Raw genomic sequence first — 21,741 nt, 5'->3', positions numbered from 1 at the left:
TTCCTGTGATGTACTGTCCATGTTCCATGTACACGCATCATATGTAATCCTTGTAATCCACGCAAGAACTACGAAAGTTACAGGTGGGCAATCAAGTGATGGCAGGATGTTTAAAGATCAGTAGTTCAGTCACTTTACAGAAAAGCAAAATATCTCCTTCTTCTGATGATTAGCTTACTGTCAATGCTCAGAGATTTGTTAATGCTTTTATTGCAAAGTCAAGTAAATCCATTTAGTGAGACTTGTACATTTAATCCTCCAGAACTGCTGGAGAGCCCCTTACGTGCGGCAGTGATTTGGGACGGGGGCCAGGGCTTGCCGATGATGGGTATCATCACAAGTCACGATGTGTCCAACAAGATTTCAGTGAAAGCTGTGACTCATGTGATTTTCTGCCCCCTCAGGGGGTATTGCCCAGATGGGGATTTGTCACATGGATATACAAGGGCTCCTGCTGCTCACTTTAACAGCTCCCCTCAATTACAAATTACAGGCAATTTCCTTCGGTAGACGTGGCCTGGTTTTGCCCGCCGCAGCTCAAACTAATCCACTTTGCCTGTGATCATCAGAAGGGCTTTTGGGATCACAGTGAAAGCTTTTCTGCCAATAAACTGGGCTAATGTCAGTTACAGGAAGTGTCTCTTCCCTTGCTGAAAGAGGCAGGTGGACAAACTAGTCGATGCGCTGTAGATTAACACACTCCATGGGCGAGATATGAGAACCGTGTTACCCCAGTTACAGATCTGGAAAGGCACTGGTTAGAAATAAGCAATAAACAAATGCCTCTCAACATAGAATAAGGGCGGTATGGTGGCGCAGCAGTGCCCTTACAGCACCAGACCCTGGTTCGATCCTGATTGCGGGTGCTGTTTGTATGGAGTTTGTACATTCTCCCCGTGACTTGCGTGGGTTTTCTCCGGGTGCACAGGTTTCCTCCCACATTCCAAAGACGGACGGGTTTGTAGGCTAATTGGCTTGGTTAAACTGTAAATTGTCCATAATGGGTGTAGGATCATGTTAATGTGCGGGGATCACTGGTCGACATGGACTAGGTGGGCCGAAGGGCCTGTTTCCGTGCTGTATCTCTAAACTAAACTAAACTAAACTAAACTAAACTAAACTAAACTAAACTAAAAGCAATGCACCCCAGGCACAGACATGTCACAGTCAAGCAGCATAGAAACAGGCCCTTCAGCCCAACTTGCCTTTGCAGACCAACATGCCCATTCTACACTAGTCCCATCTACCTGTATTTGGCCCATATCCCTCTAAACCTATCCTATCCATGTACCAGTCTAAATGTTTCCTAAACGTTGCAATATTACTACCTCCTCCGGCATCTTGTTCCATACACCCGTTTGTGTAAAAAACGTTGCCCCTCAAGTTCCTATTAAATCTTGCCCCCCTCACCTTAAACCTAAAACTTCTCGATTTCCTTACTCTGGGCATTTACCCGAACTATTCCTCTCATGATTTGGTATACTTCTATCAGATCACCCCTCATCCTCCAGCCCTCCAAGGAATAAAGTTTTAACTTTATATTGTTATATTGCAGGCAGGTGGGACTAAGGGAAAAAAAGTTGTTCGGCATGGACTTGTAGGGCCGAGATGGCCTGTTTCCGTGCTGTAATTGTTATATGGTTATGGTTATATGGTTAACATGGCTTAACCTCTCTGGTCAAGTATGACCTCTATAGCTCTGGTCCTTGAGGCCTGAAATCAGCCCACAATGGCCGTGACAAACATGATGCTAAAATATATTAATCTCATCTGTCTGCACATGATCCATATTCCCCCATTCCCTGCATGTTCATAGGCCTTTCTATCGCGTCCACCATGTTGGCATGTTCCAGGCACCCAATGCTATTTGTGCCTCTTTCATGCCACTCTGGTATCTGCCTCCACCAGCACCTCTGGCAGTGCGTTCCAGGCTCCCACCGCCCTCTGCCTTGCTCCTCTCCTTTAAACTTTGCCGCTCTCATCTTATTCCCTCTTGCCATGAACATTTCCACCCTGGGAAAATGGCCCAGACTGTCTACCCCGTATCTATGCCTCTCAGAATTTTATTTTCTTCTATCGGGACTCTCTTCATCCTGTGACACTCCAGGAAAAACAACAAAACCGAGTTTGTACAATGAACAAATCATTCTCTGCTGAATGCATAAATGTCGGTTGTCAACATCGATCTGAATTCAGTTCATGCAGATTTCCTGCTAGCATTAAAATCTGACTGATCTCCTTCCAACTTGGATAACACGATCGCACTACACATAGACATATAGCATCTCACTGTGATTTTGTTTGTAAAGAGAAAATAACACAATCAAAGACACTTTTACCAGTCCTGGACCTCCTCCATCCTCCTGGACCTCCTCCATGTCTTAGTGGTGCAGCAGTAGAATTGCTGCCTCAGTGTGCCAGAGACCTGGATTCATTCCCAATTGTGGGTGATATCTGCACAGAGTTTGCATGTTCTCCCTGTGGGTTTTATCCGGGTGCTCCAGATTCCTCCCACATACCAAAAACGTGCAGGTTTGTTGGTTAATTGGTGCCTGTAAATTGCCCCTAGTGTGTACGATGTACACATGGAATAACATAGAACTAGTGTACGGGCGATCGATGGTCGGCGCGGAGTCGGTGGTGAATGGAATGGAAAGTTGATTGGGCAACAAATAACATGCTGTGAACCAAGACACAAGGTGCTGAAGGAACTGGAGGGTCAGGCAGTATCGCCACAGTCTGATGAAGGGTCCTGACCCGAAATGTCACCAATCATTTGTTCCCCAGAGCGTAAATTATCCCTAACGTTGTAGGATGCGGAAGTGGGATAACATAGTACTGGCATGCTGATGATCAATATTTGTTGTGGGCTGAAGGGCCTGTTTCTCTGCTGTATCACTAAACTAAACTAATTGCAGCTGCAACTACATTCAAGAGCATCAAGATATTCAGGCGTGTGAAAACGCACAGTTTCTTCCCCATCATATGAACAAATAGGGAGTAGTCCTGATCTACCATCTACCTCATTGGAGACCCTCGGACAATCTTTAATCAGACTTTACTGGACTTCATCTTGCACTAAACATTATTCACGTTATTCCATTTTTGTACACTGTGGATGGTTCGATTGTAATCATATATTATCTTTCTGCTGACTGGCAAAAATCTTTACATTGTTCCTCGTTGCACATGACGATAAACTAAACTCAACTCAAACAAACATCACGAAGCAGGAAAATGTGGCCTACTTCCTGAGACTCGTCTCAGAGTTTATATCAGCATTCAAGCCACAGTATGTACCATCTAAAACAGGTCCTGCAGGCAGCTTGACAAAACTTCCTCAACAACCCGAGTTCATGGCCTCTGCAGTTTAGAAAAATAAACTCAGCCATTGTGTGGAAATTCTTCTAAATTTCCCTCCACGCTGGGTCAGAAACCAGGAACTCCCTGCCAACACCACAGCAGGAGAACATCCACCAGAAAGGCTCCTGCAGATCAAGAAGGAAATTCAACTCAAAGCCTTCTCAAAGCTAAAAAGGAATGTCCAATGAACAATTCCAATGATGCCTCTAACTCTTCAGTTACTTAAATTTAGTGATACAGCACGGAAACAGGCCACCCGGCACATCGACCCGTGACCATCCCATACACTAGCGCTATCCTACGCACTAGGGATCATTTACAATTTTACCAAAACCGACTAACCTACAAACCTGCACGTCTTTGGAGCGCGGGAGGAATCCGGAGCACCTTGACAAAACCCATGCGGTCACGGGGAGAACGTACAAACTCTGTACAGATAGCACCCGTACTCAGGATTGTACCCGGTCTCTGGCGCTAACAGGCAGCAACTCTACCGCTGCACCACTGTGCTGTTCCCTCGTGAATCAAGGAAATATGTGGGGAATTATAATCCAATGTGATTTATTCCAAATTGGGTTTGCGGAATCTTTTTTTTATATCATATTGCCAAATAAAACAAAATAAAAATCTCCTGTTAATTTCAGGTGCGAACACTTGGTACAAGTTACAGGTCATTTAGTTGATCTTGAGGCTGCAACATCCATAAAGACAAGGGTCCTTGAATCAATCTGGAGGTGTTTTCAATAGCAAATATAAGCAGACGAAATAAACCGATAATTTGTATTGTGCCTGAAGCATTGCCGAATGCTGTATACTGTTCCCCGAGCTCCTCTTTGTGAAGCCACTTAGGATTCTGCTAAACTTTTGCCAAGATCGGCCAACAGGCAAAGACACAATAACACAATGCTTAAGGTCAACACAGTGGAAAGACCAGGAGATAAGTGAAAGTGTCTTTGTTTGGCACCACTTTCAATGGGTGAATTTGTTTAATATAGACTCAAAGAGCGACAGTGCAATAGGGAAGGAAGGGGAGGAATTCTGCTATGTATACAAAATATTTTATTTTTAAATGGATCCGTGTGTTTCCAGCCAGCGAGGATGGATGCAGAGTTGGGATCTAGTTCTGGGAAATGAAAGAAAAAACTGGAGGAACAGCACCTCATATTCTGCTTGGGCAATAGTATGAACATTGAATTGTCCAATATTAGGCAACGTCTCACAACCCTCCCCCCCCCCCCCCCCCCATCCCCATCACCCCCACCCCCCTCTACCCACCCCCCCCCCCCCCCTTTTCACCTCTCCCCTTCCATGTACCTCATCTCCACTCCCATCCATTTCTCCCCTCAATCGCCCATCGATCACTAGTTCTATGTTATCCCACTTTCCTACTCCACACACTAGGAGCAATTTACAAAGGCCAATAAACCTACAAACACGCACGTTTTGGGGATATGGGAGGAATCTGGAACACCCAGAGAAAACTCACACGGTCGCAAGGAGAACATGCAAACTCCACGCAGACAGCACGTGAGGTCAGGTTTGAACCTGGGTCTCTGACGCTGTGAGACACCGGCTCTATCAGCTGCGCCGTTGTGCGGTTTGTAGTTAATTAGCTAAGGAGCAAAACACAAAGTGCTGGCGGAATTCAGCAGGTCAGGCAGCATCTGCGGAGGGAATGGACAGGCAATGTTTTGGGTTGTGACCCTTCTTCAGGTCCCGATCTGAAAAGTCGCCTATTCTTCATATCTTGGCAGGGACAGATAAGCCTGAGGTTGTATATACACAGACCTTTGATTCACATGTAGAGCTGTTATTTCTCAGCAGCACTGGGAGAGGCAATGTGAGCAGAAGTAATTGTGGTCGACTCTGTGCAAACACTATAGTTAAAGCAGGCAAAAGTACTCTTTAAAATTTCATGGTTCTTAAAAATGGTTCAGTAAATTACAAAACTGCATTTGCTTCAGGAATGGAATGTTATTCCTACATTAACGGCGGGTTTACTGGGAATGTACAATTTTTTTAGACCGTGCCAATTTGTTACTCATTGGGTCTGACCCTGTAGTCTAATGGAGAGTTAATTCCACTGTGGCCGGAACAGTGGAGCAACTGGTAGAGCTGCTGCCTCACAGCTCCAGTGATCTGGGTTCAATCCTGACCTCAGGTGCAGATACAGCACAGAAACAGGCCCTTGGGCCCCACCGAGTCAATGCCATATGTTTCTATGTTTCTATGTTTCAAACTTCGATCGCCTGTTCAAACTAGTTGTGTTGTCTCACTGTTGCATCCGCTCCCTACACATTAGAGGGAATTTTACAAAGGCCTATTAACTTACAAACCCCGCACGTTTTTGGGAGGTAGATGGAAACCTGAGCACCCTGAGGAAGCCCAGGTGGTTTCCCCGCACATCCCAAAGACGTGGGGGATTTGACGTGTAGCCTAATTGGGACATGACTTGAGAATAAGGGACTGAAGTTTAGGGGTAACCTTCTTTACTCATGTGTGTGAGAATGAGCTTCCAGTGAAGGTGGTGGAGATTCGTTTTTACATTTTAAAATAAATTGAACTAGTGTGAATGGTTGGTCTGAGCGCAGGTATGGACTTGGTGTGTTCGGCACGTACAGCCTGTGTCCTGTTTCCGTGTGTAATTGTTACTGAATTAAGTTAAGTTAAACTATACTAAATGGAAAGAATATACGAGCTATGTCAGAGTGAAGATGCATACAGTTGAGGAGAAAATATACGTGTACATATAAATATATTAAAATATATACAAATAAATATTACGTAAATAGGTTGGTGAACCAATAGACATAATGTATAGAAAGGAACTGCAGATGTTGGGATTTAATGAAAATAGACACAAAGTGCTAGAGTAACTCAGGGTGTCAGGCAAACTCAGACTCAGTCTAACGAAGGGTCACGACCCAAAACATCACCCAACCTTTTTCTCCAGAGATGCTGCACTTTGTGTTTAATCAATTGACATGACATTGGAATGTTATAATTATGAGTTATAAAGATGGTGAAAAGCTGAGGAAAAAAACTCAAGAAACTGAGAAAAACAGATACAAAGCGCTGGATTAACTCAGTGAATCAAACCGCATCTCTGCTAAACTGGGATCGGTGACGTTTATGCTCGGGACCCCTTTTTTCATTCTGAAGAAGTGTCTCGACCTGAAACATCACCTAACCACGTTCTCCTGACATGTTACTCATCCGCTGGCACACTCCAGCACTTTGTGTCTTTTTTTTTTGGTAAACCTGCATCTGCGAGTAATAATTGTCTCATGCAGCTGACTTGAAAATAAGTGACAGTGAATGAATGAGGGAATTTTAACTGTGGAACAAATATGTGGGAAAGGGCACCAGCAAAATGAGGCAATAAATAAACTTAGATCAAAGCAACATGGTGCAATTCTTTAAACAAAAGTACACAGTTATGATAATTGAATGAAAATATGGAAGTCCATGTTAAGGAATATATTTTCCAACAAGAACATGACAAAGGAGAGAATTACTGTGAATATTAGTTTGTCATTAAGCTGGAAAGAATGCAGAGAAGTTTTATATTGCCAGGACTCGAAGGCTTGAGGTATTGGGAGAGGTTGGGCAGGCTAGGATTTTATTCCGAGGAGCACAAGAGTTTGAGAGATGATCTTATAGAGTATAAAATCATAAGGGGAATCGATAGGGTGAATGCACAGTCTTTTACCCATGGTAGGGGAATCAAGAACTAGAGGGTGCAAGTTTAAGGTGAGAGGGGAAAGGTTCAATAGGAAACTAAGGGGCAACTGTTTCACACAGAGGGTTGCCAGGTGAGGGGTTGCCAGGTGAGGTAGCTGAGACAGGTTCAATAACAACATTTAAAATACATTTGGACAGCTACATGTATAGGAAAGGTTTAGAGGCATATCGGCTAAACACTGGCAAATGGGACTAGCTTCGATAGGACACCTTAGCCTGTATGGACGATTTGGGCCAAAGGGCCTGGCCTATTACACTGCCGTACGACTCTATATTTTTAATTTCTTTCTTGTAATAGTTAAAAATATTGGAACTTAAATTTTAGATTTAGATCATACTTTTCTTGTCAAATTCACTGTTTTTATATTAATTGGGTTGCAGTTTTCCTGTAGAATGGTTAGAGCTGGAACACAAAGCAGGGAAAGGTTCATGGGTCGATGGCCTTTCAAGCAAAACATCTGTGGAGTGAAATGTTAATGAAAGGAGTATAAAGTTCACCATGAGAACCTAGTGCTGGAGGAACTCGGCAGGTCAGGCAGCATCTGTGGAGGAAATGAACAGACAATGTTTTGGGTCTTCAGACTAAAATCAGAATCAAATTAAATTTATGACTATAATTTACTGATATCTCTGATTCATTAACAATCCTCAGAGCTCATCAGTTATTGAACCAAATCAAACTTAATAAGTTGATTCAGCTTTATGTTCAAAATGAGAGCAAGGATAAATGTTGGAATATTAGTGATATAACCAATGACTAAACAAGTATGTACCGTGCCTAATTCCGTGATAATCGATTGTAATCATGTATTGTCTTTCCACTGACTGGTTAGCACACAACAAAAAGCTTTTCACTGTATCTCGGTACAAGTGACAATAAACTGATTTCCTGTTCATGTTCTAGGAGCAGAATTTGGCCATTTGGCCCATCCATTCTACTCCGCCATTCAATCGTGGCTGATCTATCTTTCCCCCTCATTTCCCTCCCATTCGCTTGCCTCCTGCTCATAACCTGTGACACCCTTACTAATCAGGAATCTGTCAATCTCCACCTTAAAAATATTCATTGACGGCCTCCACAGCTGTCTGTGGCAAAGAATTCCACAGATTCACCACCCTCTGACTAAAGAAATTCCTCATCTTCTTTCTAAAGGTATGTCCTTTTATTCCGTGGCTATGGCTTCTTCTCCTAGACTCCCCCCCCCAGCGGCAACATCCTCGCCACTTCCACTCTGTCCAGGCCATTCATTAAGTTTCAATGAGGTCTCCCTCATCCTTCTAAACTCCAGCGAATACAGGCCCAGTGCTGTCAAACGCTCATCATATGTTAACTAAACTAAACTAATATTCCAGATAATGTATGAAGCTCAACATTCCGCCCTCAATAGACAGACTTCATTTTGTACCAACATTATTATTTTTAGAGGAACAATACATCACATAAGAGCATTATGCAGTACAGTACCTTTATTGAACATTACCATGTAATACGTGTCTAGTTTCTTATAATGCTTTGTCTATCCCTGTCACATGGTACATCTTTCCCTGGTCCCATGTCAGTTTAATTTCTCATCCAAGCACTATTATCTCTCAGGAAAGGGTTCATTTTTTTAAATGCTTCTTTCTTTTTTTTTCCCCATCATGACCGTGGGATATTCTGGTTCACACACTCCTGCATTGCTGCCTTTGATACCAGCCTGTGATCAGCTGGTAGGAAGTGCACAAGGTTAAATCTTCCCCACTGAGATCAAGCAGGCTGCTGCTGTGCTGTGATCTGGCCCAGAGAAATTCAAACACGAAGAACAGATGATGGTTCAATTGCAATTAAGGCTGTGACTCAGATTTAAGGGCCCGTGCTCTCCAATGTTAGCAGTCCGCTGCTGGCTCCCTCTGTGATACTACCGTTGTGACATTTCGAACTGCTTATCTCTCTTACTTGCTGTTTGTTAAGTCACTTTGTCCCACAAACATCGTCTGGTCAAGAGTTTGGCAAGTTATTTGCTTCTCAACCGTGACAAATGTTGCTCTCTAATGAGAAGCAGACATGTCTGAGTTACCTTACACTTTTAGATTTAGTCATAGATTCATACATCACAGAAACAGGCCCTTTGGCCCAACCTGTCCATGCTGACCAAGATGACCCCTCAACTCTAGTCTCATCTGCCTGCATTTGTGGCCTATATTCCTCTCAGGGTTCCCTATCCAGGTATCTGTCTTTTGAATGTTATTATTGTACCTGCCTTAACTACCTCCTCCTATGTGAAAAAGTTGCTCCAAAGGTTCCTGGTAAATCTTACCCGTCTCACCTTAAGCCCATGCCGCTCTAGTTCATGATTTCCCTACCCTAGGAAAAGAGACTGTGCGTGCGTTCACCATGTCTATTCCTGGTTTATCTCGAATGGAAACACTCAACCTTATGTTTTCAAAACTATTTTGTTGGAGATTGCAGCTCTGGGCTTTTTCCCTCCATGTACCATTCTGCCAATCTGTTGTCCCACATTTTAGGTCCTTACATTTTTAGCAATTTGTCGACCACCATATCCGCACACATATTTACATTAGTGAAACATGTACCGCAGTACCCCTATGCACAATCATTGACTCTCCTCAATGGTAGAAGGCATCACAGCAAACACCAGCTCACTCAGTGCAGTTTTTCAGTATCTGCACGGGTTTAGATAGTTGCTACCTTTAGCAGAATAGTCTAATGTGCAATGAAAATTCACACTTAACTTCCGTTTTGGTTTGTTCACTTAAAAAGCTTGTAGGCAAAATACTTGTTGGATTTTAAAAATATTAAGCTGCATCCCTTATAGGTCGTGAAATGAAACTGTATGCATGAAATTACTTTAAATGAAATAAACAGTAATTTGATTCAGATACATTTAAGGAGAACTATAGATGGAAGTTGATGTTTGTAAAGGTGAAAGGGGTTAATTGACTGGGTGAATGAGATGTGTTGCTGGGGCAGTCTGTCGGGCATCTTTTTGTAAATTCAGGATTAATAAGATATAGCCAGTTAAACACATAGAGCATAGAACAGTGCAACACTGGAACAAGCCCTTTGCAGTATAATGTGGATAAATGTGAGGTTATCCACTTTGGTGCCAAAAACAGGAAAGTAGATTATTATCTGAATGGTGGCCGATTAGGAAAGGGGGAGATGCAACGAAACCTGGGTGTCATGGTACACCAGTCATTAAAAGTAGGCATGCAGGTGCAGCAGGCAGTGAAGAAGGCGAATGGTATGTTAGCATTCATAGCAAAAGGATTTGAGTATAGGAGCAGGGAGGTTCTACTGCAGTTGTACAGGGTCTTGGTGAGACCACACCTGGAGTATTGCGTACAGTTTTGGTCTCCTAATCTGAGGAAAGACATTCTTGCCACAGAGGGAGTACAGAGAAGGTTCACCAGACTGATTCCTGGGATGTCAGGACTTTCATCTGAAGAAAGACTGGATAGACTCGGTTTGTACTCGCTAGAATTTAGAAGATGAGGGGGGATCTTATAGAAACTGGGTGAATTCTTAAGGGGTTGGACAGGCTAGATGCAGGAAGATTGTCCCGATTTGAGGAAGTCCAGAACAAGGGTATACCAGTTTAAGGATAAGGGGGAAGAACTTTTAGGACCGAGATGAGGAAAACTTTTTTCACACAGAGAGTGGTGAATCTCTGAATTCTCTGCCGCAGAAGGTCCTCTGAGGCCACATGTTCATATGGCTATATTTACAGAGGGAGTTAGATTGGCCCTAATGGCTAAAGGGAAATCAAAATGGAGAGAAGGCATGAAACAGGATACTCAGTTGGATGATCAGCCAGATCATATTGAATGGCGGTGACTTTCGAAGGGCCGAATGGCAACACTCCTACACCTATTTTCTAGGCTTATAAGACTTTCTATGTCTATGTTTCTAAGCCCTTTGGTCCACAATGTCTGTGCTGAACATGATGCCAAGATATACTAATCTCCTCTGCCTCCACATGTTCCATATCTCTAGAATTTACAAAGGGACACACATTAATAGTAATTTGAAGGTGAAATCAAAACCAAGGATCTATGGAAAATCTTGCTCAGCTTCTAGAGAATTTTACTGAATGTGACTTTCTTAGTGGTAACTTCAACAGAGTTAAAGATTTGAATAGGCTTATAAGACTACAAACATGTAATCCTAGAGTCATAAAGTCACAGTCATAGTTAGACAGTGTGAAAAGAGGCCCATCGGCCCAACTTGCCCATGCCGACCAACACTAGTTTCACCCACCTGCATTAAGCCCATATCCATATAAATCTATCCTATCCATATACCTGTCTATATGTTCTGAAATGTTGCGATTGTACCTACCTCAATGACCTCCTCTAGCAACTCATTCCATACACCCACCACCCTTTGTGTTATAAAGTTATCCATCTGGTTCCTATTAATTCTGTCCTCCCTCAACTTAAAACTCTGTCCTCTGATCTCGATTCTCCCACTGGAGAAGAGACTGTGCTATTCCTCTCGTGATTTTGTACACTTCTATAAGAACACCCCTCATTCTTCTGCACTCCAAAGAATCGAGCCGCTGCCTACCCAACCTCTCACTGTAGCTCAGGCCATTCAGACTTGGCACCATCCTCGTAAATCTTCTATGCACCCTTTCCAGCTTGACACCATCTTTCCTATAACATGGTGCCCAACACTGAACACAATGCTCTAAATTTGGCCTCACCAACGTCTTATATAGCTGCAGCATAACCTCCTGACTTGTAAACTCTGGTGGTGGTCTGCTGATCATTTCATGTGTCTGTCATCAGAGAAATGTTATAAATGTATCTTCAAATATCAACACAGCATGTTTAAAGTTATCCAAAACTTCTAACTCTCTATACATACAACTGCTGGCAATGTATGAACCTGTAATATAAAACATTCCTTTTGTCCAATAATTCAAATGTTAATTTCTGTTATATGGGAAATATAACAGATGTTATATAACATGTAAAAATACAAGAACACTTTTTGCTAATAATTCATTTGTGTTCAGAATCATAGAGTGATACAGCATGGAAACAGCTCCTTAGGACCGACTTGTCCATGCCGGCCATGATATCCCATCTAAATTGGTCCCATTTGCCCCCTTTTGGTCCATATCCTTCCAAAACTTTCCTATCCAAATGACTTATATAAGTTGGTATAGTACCTGCTTCCACTGCCTCCTCTGGCAGCTCGTTCCATATAATAACTATCGTTTGAGTGAAAAGATGATCGCTGAAGTTCCTATTCAATCTTTCCTCTTTCCCCTTAAACCTATGACCTCCGGTTCATGATTCCCCTTTGGGTAAGAGACTGTGCATTCACTCTATCTATTCCCCTCATGATTTTACACCTCTATAAGATCAACCCTCATCCTCATGTGCTCCAAGGAATAAAGTTCTGGCCTGCTCAACCTCTCCCTATAGTTCAGGCCCTCAAGTCCCGGCAACATCCTCGTAACTCTTCATTCCACTCTTCCCTGTTTAATGGGATCAAATACAGTATGATCACAGAAATTCTCTCCTATATCATGCTCTTGTTGGAAAGCATAGTCCTCATCTTGGATTTCTATATATTCATTCAGCAATCATAACTATTTTTTGGTTTAAAGAAAGCTTCTCCCTGTAGCTCAGGTCCTCGTGTCCTTGGTGATTGACTACAGAGTTTAGTTTAGTTTAGTTTAGTTTATTACTGTCATGTGTTCTGAGGTACAGTGAAAAGTGTTCTTGTTGTAAACTATCCAGTATGTGAACAAGACTACATGATTAAAGTCAAGCTGTCCACAGTATACAGACACAGGATAAAGGGAATAACGTTTAATACAAGAAGAAGTCTAATAAAGTCTGATTAAAGATAATTTGATGATCTCTAATGTATAAGGGAGGCCAGGACCACTCTCTAGCAGGTGACAGGATGGGTCAGTTGTTTGATAACAGCTGGGATGAAACTGTCCCTGAATCTGGAGGTGTGTGTTTTCAAAGTGAGTGATCTATGATAGGTCTCCACACCACATGCTCAATAGAGTGAAAGTCAGAGTCCCATGGTGTTCACCATGCTAGTAATAATAACAGTGTGTTGTGAAGGGGATGAACTCTCAGCAGCTAAACATGCAAGCCATAGTTCAACTCATGTTGCTTTGTAGAGATACCGCATGGAAACAGGTACTTTGACCCACCGAGTTCATGTCGACCATTGATCACCTGTTCACACTTGTTCTATGTAATCCCACTTTCTCGTCATTACCCTACGCACTCGGGGCAATAATACAGCGGACAATTAATCTACAAACCTGCACGTCTTTTTAGGATGTGGGAGGAAACCAGAGCACCCGGAGGAAACCCACGCGGTTAAAGGGAGAACGTGCAAACGGAGCACAGACAGCACCCGATGCCAGGATTGAACCGGGGTCTCTGGCGCTGTGGGGCAGCTCTTCTGTACTGTCTACATGATGTTTTAGATATTCCCCCCCCCCCACTGTCAAACAACAACCTGTGTCAAACAACCTCATTTTAGAAGATAATTATTTTGTGGAATGTCTAATAAATGTCCTTTCCATAAAAAGAAAGATAGCAGAATATTGTTGGTAACCATTCTCATAGTGATATTGGACACCAACAAAGATATGCCATTTCCAAACAGAATTGCAGAATGCTATTTTGCTTCTGTTGTTTCACACTTTATTGCTTCCACTTGAGGCCAAACACATTATCCCAGCTCTGTCTGTTACTCAGCAGTCCCTGCATTAGACAGATTTCCCTTTCTACTCAGTAGAGAAAGGTCAATTGTTTGAGGAGCCGCTTTCTTGCAGCTTTCCCCAACAATGCGCCAAGCGCTGAGGCACAATTGAATCAGTCAGAAGCAGTTCAGTTTTCATGATGCCACACATCATAATTACTCTTCAAAATGGGTGGCGTGTACACTGGTGTGTGCAGCAGGCAATCAGTGAGGCATTGATTAACAGAAGCACTTGGAATAACCTTGCTCTCAGCATTAGCTTTCTGGGAAATGTTTAGCCCCCTGGTAGTGATTAGGAATTACCGGGATGAATTTTTTTAGCCCAATGCCACCTTAAATTGCTTGTAGCATGAATTACCTTCATTTTCGACCACATTTCCTATCAAATTTATTGCGAATGTCGAGAAAAAGATTGGACCATGAGCCTTACATGGGGTGGCACAGTGGCGCAGCTCCAGAGACGTGAGTTCTATCCTGACTACGGGTGCTGTCATTACGAAATTTGTACATTCTCCCCGTGACCGTGTGGGATTTCTCCGGGTGCTCCAGTTTCCTCCCACGCTCCAAAAATGTGCCGGTTTGTAGATTAATAGGTTTTGGTAAAAATTGTAAATTGTCCCTAGTGTGTAGGATAGTGCTAGTGTACGCTAGGGGATCGCTGGTCGGTGAGGACTCGATGGGCCACAGGGCCTGTTTCTCTACTGCATTTGGTGACGAAGCATCTATTTACCAACACTTTGGTACACTTGCTGGCAAATACTACAATCAAATCAGAAGTTGCCTCAGTCACACAAGGGAAGATATATTAATTTTGTTTTGAATAGACTGATAAATCAGTGTACTTAGTTTTTAATGCCGCCCTTTTTGATAAAGTCAGGGCAGACATTTTGTTTTGCTTGAGGTTGTAATATTTAGCTTGTAAGAGTTATGCCTTTTAGCTATTGAAAACATTCAACTGGGAGATTGTGTGTGTAACAAAACAGGCCCATTGTCAGAAAATATAAAAAATGATAACATCATTAATTTTATTTGAATTATTTTCTTACACTATTTCCCAAAACTGTTTTACAAGAACAAACGTGGGAAATAACTGATGGTTTAGGTGGAATTCTGAACTGGTTTGGCAATCATTCTGTCATTTATATTAATTCAATTTCTCCTTTGCTTTAGTTCTGGAAACTTTCTCACAAAGATCTCAAATGAAGATGTTACCATAGACGGTTTAAACTAAAAGAAAGAACTCAAACAAAAGAGCAGGAAAAAAACATTAAAGTACACAGAAATCAAACAGGATTTTTTATAAACACCAGAAAGTCTCTAAATATGATGTTATTTTATTAAACACTATTCAAAGTATTTAAGTGTAAACAAGGTAGAAATCATCTTTAAGGGCCTGTCCTACTTACCCGATTTTTTTTCGGCGACTTGCCGGCACCCGTCATAGTCATATCAGGTCACCGAAAATGTTCAAAATGTTGAAAATCCAGAAAAAGGGACGACTCTTCTGGGCAACGCCATGATCACATTGAATGGCGGTGTTGGCTTGAAGGGCCGAATGGCCTACTCCTGCACCTATTGTCTAATGTCTACTCACGATCAAACAGGCGTCAGTCACGCCCGCGACGTGTCGCCTTTATGGTCGTGAGTAGTCACCCAAAGAGTCGTGCCCTTTTTCTGGTCACCGCTGGATTTTTAACATTTTGAAAATCGCTGAAAAACCGCGTAAGTGGGACAGGTCCTTTAAAGATACAAAGTGTTGGAGTAAATCAGCGGGTCCGGTTGTTTTTGATGAACCAACATCTGCAGTTCCTTGTGGATAGAAATGATCATTAAATTGGTGCTAAACCAGTCATTGGAATAAATGTGACTTAACGCAAGCACAGAATCTCTCACACATACACACACCCACACACACACACAAATACACACATATACACACCCACACACGCACACAAACACATACATACACACACCCACACACAAATGCACACATATACACACCCACACACAAATGTGCACACACACACACACACACACACACACAAATACACATATACACACCCACACACACTCACATACACACACACACACACACACACACATACACACACACAATGTGCACACACACACACACACACACACACACACACACACACACACACACACACACACACACACACACACACACACACACACACACACACACACACACACACACAACACACACACACATACACACGCGCGGACACACACACACACACGTGCACACCCATACCTACACTCAAACACACACACAAACACACAGTCTTTATTTAATCAAGAAACCCAACAAAAAATACAGTATGTTAGTAATGAACACTCTGTGGTGGTTTATAAAATTCTTATTTAATATTAACGTTCATGAACTACCCTTATGCAATGCGCTTAGAATATTTTAACCAGTATTGTTTAGAAGCAAAGAAAAGCAGGAATGTAAGAATGTGCTTTACAAAGGCAGCTGGGGTGGAGAGGCAGAGAGAGCATGGGCACTGATAAACTGCCTTGAAATCTGCTTTCGAGTTCTGCTGTGTGCTGCCGTAGGAATTTAAGCACATTATAAACTACTGTTTGATAACTAACAGCACACAGTAAATTTTCTTAGGTATAAACAATCACTTGTTCTAATCTTTCCAATTAGCTTCCAGTTTAACAGTGCTTAACCTCTGGTATGGAAACACCACAGATTTTGTGATCAGCTTTCTCACCCCATCAAAGCTGTTCCAGCATTTAACTCTGCTGATTAAGAATGATTCATTACTCTGCAGGAATAAACCTCTTGAACATGGTCTTGGGAACAAAACTGGTTTCTAAGGTTCTGATTGTATTCTTGGTCAAACATTAATCAGTTTCTCTTGTCAAGCTTATTTCAAACCCTGGGTCTTGTTACATCTTCTCTGTCCCAAACTCTATGGAAACTGTTGCTATGATAATAACTACAATATTCCAAACAACTAGGGGTGAAAGCACAGGGTTATGGTCGCATTGGAAGAATGTACTTATTGCAATGTTTAATACATGTGAATATTTAAATATTAATTCTTTAAAAGCAAAATGCAAATGTTGAAAATATTCAACTAGTCAGACAGCATCTAAGGCAAGGGAAATATAGTTTGGGTTTAAGTTTAGCTTTATTATTGTCACGTGTACTGAGGTGCAATGTAAAGCTTTGTTTTGCATGCTATCGAAACAGATTAGATACAGCATGCATAGATACAATCAAGTCAAATTCAAGTACAATAGATAGACCAAAGGGGAAGATACAGAATTCAGAACATAGATCTCAGCATTGCAGCACATCAGTATAATAGACAAAGTCCATTGTCCACAATGGATAGGGAAGGTTTAGAGGGATATGGGCCGAATGCACTATGGGAACTTCACTCACCCCCCTGCAGGAACTATACAACAGGAGGTGAAACTCCAGAGCAAACAAAATCATGGGAGACCCCTTCCACCCCTGCAACGGACTGTTCCAGCTGCTACGGTCAGGCAAACGCCTCCGTTGCCATGCGGTGAGAACGGAGAGGTTGAGAAGGAGTTTCTTCCCAGAGAAAATTCGGACTGTAAACGCCTATCTCACCAGGGACTAACTCTACAGAACGTTTTACCTTCCATTATTTATTATGAATAAGAATATGTGTGTTATGATTGTGTTTATAATTTGTTTGGTTGTTTTGTTGTTGTCTTTTGCACAAAAGTCCGCGAGCATTGACACTTTCATTTCACTGCACATCTCGTATGTGTATGTGACAAATAAACTTGACTTGACTTGACTTGAATGCGGGCAGATGGGACTAGAGAGTCTTGGTCGACATGCAAATGTTGGGCTGAAGGGCCTGTTTCCATGCTGTATAACCCTATGACTCTGACTCTAATGGGGGGGGTGAGGTGAACCAGGCTAGCTTATAGAAGGACCATTCAGAAGCCTGATAACCAAGCTGTTCCTGATTCTGGTGGTGTGCGTTCTTAAAGATTTGGGTTGAAAATGTTTCAGCTGAATGTTTTAAATATTCCTCTGTCCGTTTCTTCACTGTTACAGCTGTTCAAGCCCACATCTTGAAAGCAGAGAAGGCTGGTGAATGGTGGAAGTTTACAGTGAATATCATCTCCGTGTACAAACAAGGGGTGAAGCGGATACGGCGCGGAGACCAATTTCTCTGGGTCCGCTCGAAGGATGTCGCCTGCAAGTGCCCCAAAATTAAAATGGGGAAGAAATACCTACTCCTAGGAAATGATGAAGATTCTCCTGACCAGAACGGGGTTGTTGCAAACAAGACCAGTTTGGTGATACAGTGGAGGGACACGTGGGCACGGAGGCTGCGGAAGTTCCAACAGCGGGAGAAAAAAGGGAAGTGCAAGAAGGCGTAAAAAGAGACTTTCAAACAGGAATGACGTTAGGATAAAATTAGGAACTTGTGAAGGAACTTATCTAGCAGTTGGGATTTTTGGAATTGCCAATTTTGCACCTAATGCTGATTTTTTTCAAATTCACAAAAATAAACAAGAATACAAAAAACAAAACAGAATCGATGGACTACTCTTTGCATAACAGCTGCAAATGTTCCAAATTGAAGGGCATTTGTTTCATAACCAAAATCCTTCCACAGTTGGTCTTCTCTGCAGAATGCAGTATGGTTTTTGTTAAAGGGGGCACACCAATACAAACTGATGATAGCTGGGACTCATGCCAAGAATGGTTTGATCCCAACATAAGCTGTTAACTTTTAGCTGTGCAGTTAACCTAAAATGTTGCTGTTTCTATTTTCTTTCTTCACCCTGTTTACATTTGACACAACATTCAGCGTTGCATAGTGAGTTGGTCTGCCAAGAACTCTTTTGGCAATCATTGTGGACATTATATTCCCTATTAAATACTTTCAGAAACTGAGATAAAATAACTTTTCAAAATACCGTTACTATACTTTGTGTTTCTTCACTTCATCCCAACTTTTTCCTCACTCTTGTTTAATTTGTTGTTGTTTTTTTTTCACAATTCTAGGCTAGCAATTCTTCTGTTCCCAAGATTAAATCATCCTGTCCCTCTGATAAATTCTCCCAAGTTTGTAATGCATCATCTATTTTATGGACGAATTTTCACAAACTGAATCCAGTCAAAAAAGGATTTGCAGTAAAGCATCCTGAAATCCAACTGATGCTAAACATCTATAAATCTAAATAGAAACCCTTTCAGTAAAAGATCACTGAAATAAAGCTCTATTTTCTTTTGAAATTAATTATTTTACAGATTCGCAGAATTGCTGCACAAAAACAAAATAGTAAATTCACCGACACTTGTATCTCTCATCAAAATCTTAACGTATATCTTAACAAATTCATTATAGCTTTTCTATTTGTATAGTTAGTACTTCATTAAAAGCCTCGGTTAGATTTGAACGTACTCTTGACTGGAAATATAACATATTTTGATCAAAACAAATATGGAGGATGGACCTCATTCATCTTCCTACACCTGACAAGCCTGGTGGTTCAAATCCATCACCTGAACAGTAAACTTCACACCTAGATCTCTTTGTAACCGTATGCATGGTTACTGGCGATAATTTACTGCCTGATCCACTGACCCAATCTCACTTCCAATGGAGTAAGGCGACATTTCAACCTTACGATCACAATCTCTATCAAGGAACTGACCCAGGTCACACAGATGACCCTTGCCTTTGCTGTGACCCTGTTTACAAGTATGTGCAGCTCGTTTGGTAATCAATCATAACAGCAGACTAAAAAATAAAAAAAAAAGTGTAGAAAAAAAACTAACCTTAAACCCGTACATATTACCACTTTAAGACTGTATAAAGTTGATTTTTTTTTTAGCCTAAGGAAAAGAGGTACTAAAGAAATGAATGGGTTTTGTGACAGGGTAAACATCTTCAAGGTACCTCAGTTACAGTTAGTGTATGATGACTATAAAACTGACATAATTGGACGTGTGTTTATATTGATGTAATGTAGTTCGGGGAAAAAGACTTTTCTATCAGCTCACCCATACTCCAGCTAACTTAGTCCCCTCTGCCACAGACCTGTTGGGCTATACCTTTACCTGTTAATAAGTTGAACTGTAAATGTTGTTTAGTTATGGTCATTGCATAGTTTGCAATGCTACTCCTACAATGCATACTAATATATTATCATTATTATATATGAATATATTTAATTACACATAAAAATTGTGGATTGTTTTGGTTGTTAGATGGCTGTAATTCAACCTGATGTGAACATGTACTATAACTGCTGAGCGCCCACTTGATAGAATTAAATCCAGAATTCAGTTGAATAAAGTCTTGTAAACAATACCGCAATACCTGTGACTTATTCTTCTTGTGAATGTTTCATATACAAGAGACACAAATAGCATTGAAAAAGGAGATGTGCGGGGCAGGTTTCTTTATATAGAGGCTGGTGGATGCCTGGAACACGTTGCCACAGGTGGTGGTTGAGGCAAATGCATTAATAGCATTTAAGAATTTTTTGGACAGGCACATGGATCTGTAGGGAGTGGAGGGATTTGGATTATGTGCAGGCAGATAAAAATTGCCATTTGTCATATTCGGCATGGACATTGTGGGCCGAAGGGTGTGTTCCTGTGCTGTTCCATGCTCTATATGTTCTAATTTTTCAAAATGGTAAGGTGTTTGATGTTGGAGCATGGAGGAAGTGAGCTTCATTCCAGTACTGCTGCTCAGAGGCAACTTACTCTGTGAACAATCCAGCAGGTATTTTAATAAAATTGCATTGAATTGCTTCTTTAAAGGAGAGATCAAATGTTTTACGGGTACTGTGGAGGAAAAGAAATCCATTGAGTATTAAATTTGCCTAAAATAATCAATAAAAATTAACCTGTGCAGAAAAGAGTTGGTCTTGGCATCATGTTTGGCACAGATATTGTGGGCTGAATGGCCTGTTCTTGTGCTGTTCTATGTTCTAAGTGAATTAATGGAATGGATCAGATCAGGCTGTACAAACCAGGTCTTTAGAAATAATTAAGTTCTCTCTCTTCACAGTTTAATTACCGATACCGGCTACAGCACAAAAATAATCATAATATAGATTGTGCTAACCAGATCTTTTGCCTTACATGAAATTTATACGAAGCACTGCATAGCAGACATTTTTGAGGATGACATTGTAATATAAATGTTAATTAGATCGTAAGATGTTAGACATAAGGAAAAAAAAAGAACAAAATATGAATGTCATGGAGGATATTTGCTAGAAATTGCAGAGATGTGCATGAAGCCCAGTCCATCACGCAGACTATACTTCCCACCATTGACTCCATCTACACTCCGTGCTGGCTCAGAAAAGCAGCCAACATTATCAAAGACTGGTCCCACCTCGGTCATTCCTTCCAGCTCCCGTCCAGTAGATGGTACAGAAGCTTGAAAGCACGCACCAGACACAGGAACAGCTACTTCCCCTCTGTAATCAAGCTTCTGAACACTCCTTCCGTAAGATAGGGACTCGGATTCACCTCTAACACATTGTCTCTGGAACTGATGGGCTACAATGCTGAAAGCCGACTCTGTATCTTCCCCTTTGCTCTATCTATTATACTTGAGTATAACAATCAAGTGAAACTCAAGTACAATAGACAAAGGGGAGTATATGTATGGTATATCTGATTTACATGGATAGCACACATTCAGAACCTTTTCACTGCACCTCGCTACATGAGGCAATAATGAACCTTAACCCAAACCTATAGTGACTGGGAATGTGCTAAAATCTGGTAATCCAATATATATCTGAAGAAGGGTTTCAGCCCGAAACGTTGCCTATTTCCTTCGCTCCATAGATGCTGCTGCACCCGCTGAGTTTCTCCAGCTTTT

The 21,741-nt window shown here is 41.6% G+C and overlaps 1 protein-coding gene across 4 annotated transcripts in view; it reads left to right on the top strand.

The window, feature by feature from the left end:
• ntn1a (netrin 1a) overlaps positions 1 to 21,741 on the top strand; it is a 230,546-nt gene that overhangs the window by 191,719 nt on the left and 17,086 nt on the right. For 3 of the 4 annotated variants that reach the window (XM_055654205.1, XM_055654206.1, XM_055654204.1), the window contains exon 7: positions 17,934 to 20,205. The exons of the other annotated variant lie outside the window; for it this stretch is intronic. In XM_055654205.1, the coding sequence (XP_055510180.1) occupies positions 17,934 to 18,262 (329 nt within the window). In that variant the 3' untranslated portion in view covers positions 18,263 to 20,205. Of the gene's footprint in view, positions 1 to 17,933; positions 20,206 to 21,741 lie in introns of those variants that run through there. 4 annotated transcript variants of the gene reach the window in all.

Source organism: Leucoraja erinacea, chromosome 23, assembly GCF_028641065.1.
Source record: "Leucoraja erinacea ecotype New England chromosome 23, Leri_hhj_1, whole genome shotgun sequence".
NCBI lineage: Eukaryota > Metazoa > Chordata > Chondrichthyes > Rajiformes > Rajidae > Leucoraja > Leucoraja erinaceus.
The sequence above is the reverse complement of the archived record's forward strand: the minus strand, read 5'-3'. Positions and strand labels throughout refer to the sequence as shown.